Genomic DNA, 10,711 nt, shown 5'->3' with positions numbered 1-10,711 from the left:
GGCGCCCTGCCCTCTTACCTCGTGGCGACCCTCTGGAGGCCTAACGCCCGGCGACAGACACCGCAGCACCGCCGCTCTGCGGCGAGAAACGCTTCGGGCTAAAACAGTTCAAGACTTTAACGGGTTTTTCTCTTCTTGTTACAGTTCCTCCCAGAAGACTTTGCGAAATATGCAGAGTAGCGGCTTCCTATTGGCGGTTGGTCCCGCTTGTCACCGCCCCGTAGTTCTGAGGTAAGGAGGGGGCGGTGGCAACGGCGACTGCGGCTGCTGGTGGGGCAGGTGGGTGCGCCTCGGCGTCCGGCTCGGCTCGGCGCGGCTCGGCGCGGCTCGGCTCGGCGCGGCGCGGCTCGGCTCGGCTCGGCGCGGCGCGGCTCTTTCCTCCCGGGGCGGCAGCCGAGTGCGGGTCAGTTGGGGTCTGCGGGGGGGAGCATTGCTGCCTCGCTAGTTAAAAGGCGTGTATGTTTGCTTGTTTTAACTTTTTTTTTTTTTTAAATTCTCTGAGTGAATAATGTAGGTTTCTGTGATTTCTCTTTTCCCATCGCCACGGCGGTGTCCACCGGCTCGTTTGGCCCTCGCGGTACGAGGGACGGGGCTGCGCTGGGTTCAGCTGGCGTTCAGGTGTCGGACCCTCCCGGGCGGGCTGCTCTCTCTGGGCCTCACAAACCCTGGTACAACAAGTGCATACGACAGCGTTTCTCGTCTCTTATGCGAGGGCATGCTCTGTTCTGCTCTTTGCCTCCAACACACACCACACCCCCCCCACCCCCGCCGTCAGCGTGGAGGCTCCCCATTAAATAAAATGAACCACTCTTCATCTCCTGTCTGTGAAGAACTTGTCACAAATGGAATGGGTTGGAGTTGATGGCCCAGGAGGCTACTGCCCATCCTAGGTTGAGTGGGGGACTTGTCCCCCAGGTTGGTGTTACATGATGCAGGGTAGAAAAGAGTGGCCGCTCTTGGGCTGAGGGCTGCTGAATGCAAGCTGTGAAAACTGGGTCCTGGTGTCTTGGACAAGCAGGACATGGCAGGCACAGCTGCTCTCCTGGCCCTCCTCGTCAATGTTCTTCTGGTCTGTGTGGCTAGCATGGGAGCGATGACTTCTTGCACAGATATTTATGTTCCCTCTTTCCCCCTGTTAGCCCCAGTGGCCTTTCTAAATTGCAACAAGGGATTAAATTAAGATCCTTTTTTCCTGGAGTCCCTTTTGCTGCTGAGGTATCAGGCTGAGCCGAATGGCCAGCAACCTACCAACGATTGCTGCTCCTGGCTGCAAATTGCCGTCTTCCCTCCTTTACTTCTGATGAGAAGAGTGGGGAAGGGAGCTCCCCGGGCGCTCTCTTTCCATCAGTTCACAAGGTGGACTCTCTGTCCCAATACTGCATGGCAGGCTCAGCCTTAGGAACCAGAACGCTACAGCTCGCTTCAAGGCTTGTTGATCCCCCCTGTATGTACAAGACAAGCATCCACCATGCTTTACCTTCTGTTTGCTGCATTGATGTGTGCTTGGCCACAGTGACTTGCTTATCTCTTGTGACGTACCGGTTGGCCTGCTAGCAGCATGTCTGAGGAAGGTGCACTGAATAAAAGTGATTCTTCTGTTTCTTTAACTTTTTAAACTTCAAGTTAAAAATCACCTTTAGCTTTTTTGTTCTGTGAATTTGGCTGTGCTGTAGGCAACTCCTGTTTCATTCTTTTCTTTCACGTAGTTCACACTGATACTTTTCTTTAGTCTTTTTTTCTGTTTCTCATGCACAGTTATCTTTCTTAGCAGTATAGATACTGCTCAGCAATGTTTGAGTTACCGGCGATTTACCTAAGAAGAAATGGAGGCCCCTCAGCAGGCATGAAGGGCCTAATGGCCTGGGTCATTTGAATTCCCATGGTCAGATGCAGTCTCATATTTTGTGTTCTATTTTCATGACTGTTGGCAAACAAGCAGGTCGCTTGCCTCGTATGTGCCCAAGGTCTTTCAAAGGTTGCTTTTCCCCTCCACTTAATGAAGGAGTGCTTGCAACATTGGGAACTGGAGGTTATTGTTCCCATGCCAACAGCCACTTTTCCAGGATTACTTGAACTGTGGATTGGAGTGACAAGAAATCTCCCTACAGAGGGAAAATGGCTCTCAGTTGCAGCAAGGAGTTGCTGTTACGGAGTTGAAATGCCAGTATGATGACATTTGATGCTCCCTTGGCTTATGGCTCTACAGTGGAATCCAATTTGTGCTGAGACCTAAATGCTAGTCTATTCAAAAAATAACAATTAATAGCCTTGTTCATGAAGCCATTCAAGAACTAAAATGCTGCTTGCAAAGCATTGTGTATTTGATAAACTGAAAAGTCTATAAAGTTTTGCTTAGCAAAAGGGTTTAATAATAGAAAGAAATGCAACCAGTAGAAGGATAAGTACTGCAACAGCCTGAATCTCTGTATTTTAATCAGGATTATTGCAGGAGAAACTTGTAATTCTTTTGAAGTTTCTACTGATTCTGGATGACATACTTACCCTGGATCACCACAGCTAGAAAGGAAAGTGAGAGGCTTTGAAAATACGTTCCCATACTTCAGCTAAGTCTGCACAGAAGTAATGTTTAGATACTTTTGGTATTCTTTGATGTAAGGACTGCCAGGTGTGAAAAATCTGTCTACTGCCTCTTCTCCCCTTTGACTGAAACTTGCCTTTTAGTGGTGATTGAGTAGCTCTAATGCTAGAACTTACATTTTCTAAAAGTTTTAAGGATTTCCTTAGGGGTGACTTTGTTTTTTCTTTTTATCTCCTACTTAGCAACTTGATGCTTACTTTTCCTGGATTTCAGGGGAATGAAAAAAGTATGAAATACTGGGACTGCAGTAGAACCAAATCAGTTTAGACTGAAACTTCAGTGAAATTTTTTGTGAAAAATTAACTTAAATTTTTGTCATGTGAGTGACCTGTGAACCATTATCCCAGCTGCCATCACATTTTTGTATCATTATTTACATAATAACTATTTTAGGTACCGGGAAGTTTGAAGTCATGGCCGGAAAACCGAAACTTTACTACTTTGATGGAAGGGGCAAGATGGAGTCAATTCGCTGGTTGTTAGCTGCAGCTGGGGTCGAGGTTTGTTTCAGTGTCTTTAACTTTAAGCTGCACTTTGGTGAGCTTGTCTTTGTGGCAGATCACAAGTTACTTAGCCAAAAAAGAAAAGACGTTCAAGATACACCAGTAAATGAGCATTGGCTATTCAGTATAATTAAACACTCTTACTTCAGGCACACAAAAGCATGGCTTCAAGTTACATGTCTTCTGAGCAATGACACTCTAAACTGGTTTCTTGCTTAATGCAAGAAGCGTAATGCTTAATTAAGCATTCAATTACTGACCCGGAGCTGTTCAGCTGAATGATGGATGTGTTCCTGGCATAACAAGTATTCTCTGTGCCAAGTAAAACAATAACTTACTTTCTCTAGTCTTTCTGTTTTCAGTTGGATGCTCACACACAGATTTTTGTTTTATTTTTCCCTCCCTTGGCTGCATCCTCCACAATAAGCTATAGCACGAAATATATTTTGTCTTACTTGCATCATTTAGACAAGGCTTAACAGGGTGAAGTGAGCAAACTGACCCACATGTGCAGGGAAATCAGAAATCCCAGAACAGGAACAAAAATATTTGGGTAAACCGGAGAAGCAAGACAGCACTTCAAAATAACTTTTTTTTTTGGTGGGATGTAATTTACTTACTCATTTGCTGTCTGTCTTGGTGATAAACAGATAATTTAGTTTGAGGACAGAAAGGGCTAGTAGCGCTCCAAGTGTCCTCTTTTATGTTGTAGGCTGTTACACACCATACAGTTACCTCTGTACTGAGCCAGGGAATAAGAGTTTTTCCAAAACACCACTAGTCTTTATTTGAAGGCCTTACAGAAGGCACAACTGGCTGCTTCCCTGCATCATTTGTTCCTATGTTTTAATTCCTACCCCCCTTTTTTTAAAATTAAAAACAACCCTGTTGACAGGTACCAATTATTACATTTTTCCTTGGGATATTCTTTTCCCAGCTTTTCATCAGCAGAAACCTGGGTTTTGAATTTTAGACTCTGTGATTACCCTTACTATGGTTGAACATTGGCACTGTATTAGTATGTCTGATCTTCTGGGGTTTCCCTAGTATAGCAAGTCTTAATTATTAACATAAGTTGCACAGATGTTCTGAGAGAGGTTGACTGAGGAAAGATCCTTGGGAGTCCATAGCTAGGCATCTAGGGATTAGTAAGCTCAATCATTTTCTAGTCTCCATGGTCTACATTGACTGTAGACATGTGTGGCATGTGCAAACATGTACATGTAGACACCTAACTCTGGTGTCTTAATCTTGAACTGAGTTCCTCCGTAAGCAGCACTGATGGGAGCAGTCATCCTCAACTGTATTGAATATAACTACGTCATTCTGACCACAGGCAATTCTATATCTTTTTGTTTCTTATCTAGTGAATAATTCATCTTTAGGTGTCTTAAACATGCTTTTGCACTAAACTTCCTGCTGGGCATAAGACTTTTATGGATTTTTTTCAAAACTTTGTTTCAATTTTCTAAGAATTTGTTCCTATCTAGGTCCCAAATCAAAATATCCCATAGCAGAGCTTTTTTCCACATACCAGTAAGCATTTTAAGGACAGCCTAGTCTGCACTATTGGCTGTCTCACATTAAATTGCCTGTTCAATACCAAACCATCCTCACTCTGTTTTTTCTGCTAGGTTTGCCTTTAGCAGCCTTTGTCAAATATGACAGTCCAAGAGGTTTTGCCAGTGCTTCTGCCCTTGGTATTTTCTCCCTTAGAGCCGTATCTGGAATGGAAGGAACTATGATATATATTATCTTCCTTTTATGATGCTTAAAAAGTTTATCTGTTCTAGAAATGTGAGAGACACTGATTTCCTCCTCTTCCTCATTCTCTTGCGTCAGTTTGAAGAAGAGTTTTTGGAAACCCGACAGCAGTATGAGAAGCTCCTGCAAGGTGAGTCCATGTGGAACCTCAAGAAAAGTGTTGGCAGGCTTTACTTCTTCTCAGAGAAGACGTGTCAAGGGAAGACTTTGAAGACTGTGTGGGACTTCCTTTCCACACAGCAGAGGGAAGTAAAACTGAGAGCTGTGAACAGCTTCAGAGGCTGATTTTTTTTTTTTTTTTCCCATATGCAGACACGTGCAATTGAAAACTTAATGTCTTTCCAACCTGGAGTGTTTCCCAGGCCTCTGGGTTGTGCTGTTCTCCGTTTGTCTGTGTGTCCTACCTGGTCCCACAGTCTTACCCTGGGCTTTAGTAACTTGCAAAAACTTATCCTAAAACTTAATTGAATGTCCTGATTTAGCTTAAGATACTGTCTATAAGGGAGACATTTGGGAATCTGACATTTGCTTCAACTGTGTTTTAAATAATAGAATAGAATATTTAAAATATATTTACAGTTAGGCACTTTTTACTCAGTTGATGCATTTAGTGTGATTGTCTTCACTGTATTTCAATTTCAGCATAAAAACTGCTGTACACAGTCCTGTCTGCAACTTCAGCAAAATTTTTTTAAAGCTAGGATGTTAATCCACAATAATTGTCTTCTGCAGTTTTATTTGTCTGCACCACTGTAGTTCACTGTTTGCATGGAAGAACCCCAGATTAATATAATGACAACCCCCGGCAAGCTCACCATAAGAGTAACGATCTTCTGACAGCAACAAGTCTGACGTGGAGTTACTCAATCCGGTAGAATAATGGCATGGCTTTCCCTTTAGGTGGATCCCTGCTATTTCAGCAGGTACCCATGGTGGAGATCGATGGGATGAAGATGGTGCAGACTAGAGCTATCCTCAGCTACATCGCAGCAAAGTACAACCTCTACGGGAAGGACCTGAAGGAGAGAGCCCTGTACTGTAACAGTACTACTCTTCTTGGATTTATTATAGTAGCTTAGGTACATCTAGAATTAATTGCATGCTTGCACACCTGGAGAACCACCTGTGTGCCTCAGTGACACACAACTTGCAGTGAGCCTGACAGGCCACAGTTAGATGCAAGCCAACTAATTTGCTCTAATCCGATTACTTTTACACAAAAATATTCGAAGCAGGCGTTTATTGTGCTTTAGTAAAAGATTAATACAGCTCGACGCAGGTATTTGACAGGTGACTGGCATGTAAATGTTGAACAACTTCTGTAATCAGACAGTGTTTTAGAAAGCATTTGTTAGTTTTTAACTTTTAGCTGCAAAATAAGATCTGTCATTCATGTTATCTGTGATTATATGATGTTCCACAGCATTGTAAAAAGTGCATGGTTTAGGTCTTTGGCAGCTGGGGAAAGAACAGCTAAAAGCTGTTGAAAAACTTCTGGTTTCATGTGAAATTAAATCCAGGTCTTGATGTTGTGTCTGTGAAGGGAAAAAAAAAATGTTTGGGCTATCTCAGTATGTAGCCTTTAAATGTCCATTTCCTATTGTTTTTCAAAAGAAGCAAACCTAAAGGTCAGCTAGTAAAGCATCTAACTTTAATAGACACTTTACAATAAAATTCCATTAAACAGTGCAAATGGTTGAAAGAACTGGCTGAAGCAGGTTCAGGGAAGTAACAAAGAATGAATATTCAGATAGGAGCCTCAGTCATAGCTTATCAGCTTCTTTGTGTTGTTAATAAGCCATCATTTCCTGTAGCTTTCATTCCTTGTATACCTCATCCTTCAAATGCAATTCTTTTCCATCGAGTTTTAGGTTTAGCCTGGAGCCTATTCCTGCTGTCTTACCAGCAAATATAGATGAAGTATATTTGTTGATTTGCTCTTGGGCAGGCAGAAGGGGGCATCAGTGTTTGAGGAAGGCTTGCTGTGATTAGCTCCAGGGTTACATACTTTGGATAGCTGGCCTTGTACAGTGCAGAAGTGCAGTTTTGGGCAACCAGATAGATGCAGGTGAGAAGCTGGTATACGTTCAGGCTTGCAGGAATATCTGATAGCTTCTTATTGCACATAACGTTTAATCCTTACAGAGGCTTTTCTGAGAAGCTGTTGCCTGAAAAACTGCAGTCAGTCTTATTACACAGCAGGAACTCAAATCTCTGACAACATAGGATGGCTAGAAGACTTTGTTAGACTATTTTAACAGATATTTTATTCATATTCATGACAACTTAATTTCATTTTGAGTCTTCTCTACAGTAGAAAAACTGCTGTCAGAGCTCTGGAAAAATAGATAAAAGGGACAATCTGAAGAGCTGCTGTACTATTAGGTGCAGAACCTGGTAGACTTCAGGTTTCCAACCCCATTATTAATGTATTTGGCACCACCTGGACTTCGGATGATACCCTGAAGGTCGGGTAAATCCAGCCAGTCGGGGATGAATCTTCTTGTGGTGCTGTGTGTTTCCTTGGTGATTCTGAAGTGATCTGTAACACCAAAGTTCAACTTTTTTAACCTCTGTACAATCCTGTTTAACCCTGCACAATGAGGCAGGTGAGGTGCCAACAACACTACAAATATGAGTAAGACTCAGACTGTGACTTTTTTTTTTGACTGCAAAAAATAATTTTCATGACAGGGCGCGGGAAATTGAACTTCTAGTATGACAACACAAATCTAAGAAAACTCTGCTTATGAAGCTGCCTTCTTATTTAATGCTTTTATTTGCTTTGGTTTTAAGGATTGATATGTATGTTGGAGGAACCGATGACCTTATGCGCTTCATTTTGATGTTCCCATTCTTATCAGCTGAGGATAAAGAGAAACAATGTGCTGTTATAGTTGAAAAGGCAACAAGCAGGTATTTCCCAGCATATGAAAAGGTATGTAGGAGGATCATTTCCTCGTTGTTCTGGAGGGATAACAATGGGAACACTGGGTATTTTACCAGAAGCAGAAGAAACAGAAAGGTGTCAGCACAGTACTTTAAACCAGGGCATCATACTGTCTCTAGGCTGGAGTGATGAGAGGGAGGTTAGAGCAGTATGAGACAAGTTGGGGTGGGTTAAATACAGAAATTCCTAAATGAGATCTCATGGTCTGAGCAGTATTAGGTCCAAGTATCCCCTTTGGCTGAAAACTGTCACAGTCCAATGAACGTATAAATGTAGCTATACACACTTAAAATAGCAACTTCCGTTTTTTAGGAGAAATGAAACCATGTAATTTGGATTGTAAAGGTTTAGAATAGCTAATTGTCAGCTTTGTTTAACATTTCAAATACATCTACATGGTTCTTTTAGCCATGGTGATACACAGCTGTCACTGCTGTCTTGCAGTCTGAGTGGCCTGCTGCTTAATCCGTGCTGGAATCTTGGTGTTTCTCTAACTGATCCTTTGAGAGATAGGACCTAAGAGGTGCTCTCAGTGGAAATTAATATATGCAGACAGGATGATCACTGGGCCTGCGTCCCCCACATTAGTAGTGTCCTGAGTTGCATGGGAGGGAAAGGTGAAAAGGAGGCAGTAAATGTTCTCAAAGAAGGTGTGCCTGTGCATTTTGAAAACATCAACCCCAGCTGCCTATCCACATCTGGAGGTTTTCATTTATGACACTTCTAGGTTTTGAAAGACCATGGGCAGGACTTCCTTGTTGGCAACAGTTTTAGCTGGGCAGATGTTCATCTTCTTGAAGCCATTTTAATGGTAGAAGAGAAGAAGTCAGACGTGCTCTCAGACTTTCCTCAGTTACAGGTACCTTACACTAACCATAAACTCATATTGTTATCCTGAAAAGCAGGTTCGTTCGTGTGGTGTGCAAAATGCCAAACTATACACAGAGCAGAGTTATTTTATTCAAGTCATTTTTGTGCAAAGACTGGTGCCAGGTGGTAAACCACAAAGCTAGCACATTACACTGAGAAACTACAAGATATTTATACAGTTCAATGTGTCAATCACAGCTAATATTCACACATCTCAGCTAGTAATTGGTTAATTTCTTTCTCCCTTGGGTATAACAGTACAGCTCACTTTTAATTTACCATGCATGCTCATAGACTAAGGTACTTACTAGAGGGGGAGCAGTTCCTGGTCTATGGGCCTGATTTTTAGTATTATAACAAGGATAGTTCCCCTACTGGGCATTTTGTTTTAGTTCTTATCTACATCCCAAATAGTTGTTCTCCTTGACTACACACTTTATCGCCCCGTTCTCAGCATCTTCTAAGCCAGGATGTTTGCTTTGATCAGTCTCTCAGCTCTCCTCAATGATATAGTGATAAAACAAGTGCTTCCCTATATCTCAGTTTCCGTCTCTGGCCCTCAACTTCTGTTTTGCCAGGCTCACACAGCTCATTGTAATGTCTTTGGCGGACAGTTCCAAAAATTCCATTTTCTTAGGGATATCAATATGGCTGGAAATGCGATAAATGATGTTTCAAAGTCTGTTAAGTGTAGGTGATTCCATAACACAAGAGCATTTGTCACTTCTCTTTCAATGTAGTCTTGCTCTGCTTGCTTTAGGAAGAACCTCATAACATACTTCGTCTAGAGAATCTATTTTCTGAAGTAATTCCTGTACAGATCTGAAGAAATCCACTCTTTTTTTTTTTTTTCCCCTCCCCAGTTCTGTGATAGCTTTAAGCAGAAGATATTTTCTGGATCACAAGAAGTGATTTGAGTAAAGTACACATCTGAAACCACAGACAGCTATTTCCACTTCATCCCATATCAACACAAGGTGGAAAGCTGTTTTATTACTGCTTCAGATAACAAGGCTGGGGTGAGGGGGAGTAAAATTCATCCATGGCTAAAACTATTTTTCTTGTCTTATTTGCTAAAGGGTGTTACACGTATCAGTAAAATTGTTTTTCCTTGAGTTACTTTCTGTTCTTTAAATACATGTACTTACTCTTTACCTTTTAGGCATTTAAAGCAAGGATAAGCAGCATCCCCGCAATCAAGAAATTTCTAGAGCCAGGAAGCCAGAGAAAACCTGTTCCTGATGATAAATACGTGGAGACTGTGAGGAGAGTTCTCCGCATGTGTTATGACATAAAAGCGAATTAGTGTGTCTGGCTACAGCAACAGCTGTGCTTGGTTTAAGAGACCTGCCAGATTGCCCATGTACAATTATACTGCAAAGAGAAGGTGAAACGGTGTTTGAAAGGAGTTCCAATGGGCAGTATCTTATGTTGTCTCATACAAAATACAGTAGGCAGGTATCTTTTGTAACACTTTACTACTAGCCTATTTTTTTCCTTTATTCTTCCCAATATTTTGCTGGTAATTTTAAGCAAGTGAAATAGCAGCAAGCACGCTGTCTTCCTGGAGACTCTTTGGAAGAGCAAAAAAGAAAAGAACAACTGTTGCTGACTGACAGCTTCAGTGCTCTGCTACTTCTGAGGACTTTCTTCTGAGATCCAGGTCAGATTTTTGTATGATGATTGTTTCCGATTCAGGCTTTTATTGTTTTTAATATCTCTGTAGGCAGATGAAGCAACTGGCTTTTAAAGAAAGTAGGAGGGATGTGTTTCTCTTGCCAGTCCTGTTGGGCATCAGTGACTTGTCTGAGATGCCAGCATCATGCCTTTATAACTAAGATGCACTTTTATTACTGAATTAGGAAACAAATTGACTGCCAAATGGAATTTTTGTACAACTGCTGTATCTAGAGGGATCTGTTCTAACCAAATAAACTTTTTCTTTTCATGTGGTCATGTTAACATGTTGTGTCATGAATGCAAGTTGGGGCTTACAAACTTCATTTTTACTTTTCTTGGGAGGAG

General features: G+C 42.0%; 1 protein-coding gene across 2 annotated transcripts; it reads left to right on the top strand.

The window, feature by feature from the left end:
- The first annotated feature begins 217 nt into the window (after positions 1-217).
- LOC142054418 (glutathione S-transferase 3) lies at positions 218-10,634 on the top strand. Of its 2 annotated transcripts, none has more exons than XM_075086963.1 (7): positions 218-279; positions 2,993-3,099; positions 4,945-4,996; positions 5,767-5,899; positions 7,663-7,804; positions 8,544-8,675; positions 9,849-10,634. In XM_075086963.1, exons 2-7 carry the CDS (start codon positions 3,013-3,015, stop codon positions 9,990-9,992), a joined length of 690 nt encoding a protein of 229 aa, XP_074943064.1. In that variant the 5' UTR covers positions 218-279; positions 2,993-3,012; the 3' UTR covers positions 9,993-10,634. The 2 variants fall into 2 exon arrangements, with proteins under 2 accessions (XP_074943064.1, XP_074943065.1); XM_075086964.1 differs by having other exon boundaries at positions 240-403.
- The last annotated feature ends 77 nt before the right edge of the window (positions 10,635-10,711 follow it).

This window comes from Phalacrocorax aristotelis, chromosome 3, assembly GCF_949628215.1.
Source record: "Phalacrocorax aristotelis chromosome 3, bGulAri2.1, whole genome shotgun sequence".
In the NCBI taxonomy this organism is placed as follows: domain Eukaryota; kingdom Metazoa; phylum Chordata; class Aves; order Suliformes; family Phalacrocoracidae; genus Phalacrocorax; species Phalacrocorax aristotelis.
The sequence above is the reverse complement of the archived record's forward strand: the minus strand, read 5'-3'. Positions and strand labels throughout refer to the sequence as shown.

Excerpts from the sequence above, each read along its gene's own strand:
- LOC142054418 (XM_075086963.1), top strand. The coding sequence starts at position 3,013 with ATGGCCGGAAAACCGAAACTTTACTACTTTGATGGAAGGGGCAAGATG. Across the intron at positions 4,997-5,766 it reads GTATGAGAAGCTCCTGCAAG|GTGGATCCCTGCTATTTCAG; the intron begins GTGAGTCCATGT and ends CTTTCCCTTTAG. Across the intron at positions 5,900-7,662 it reads GACCTGAAGGAGAGAGCCCT|GATTGATATGTATGTTGGAG; the intron begins GTACTGTAACAG and ends TTTGGTTTTAAG.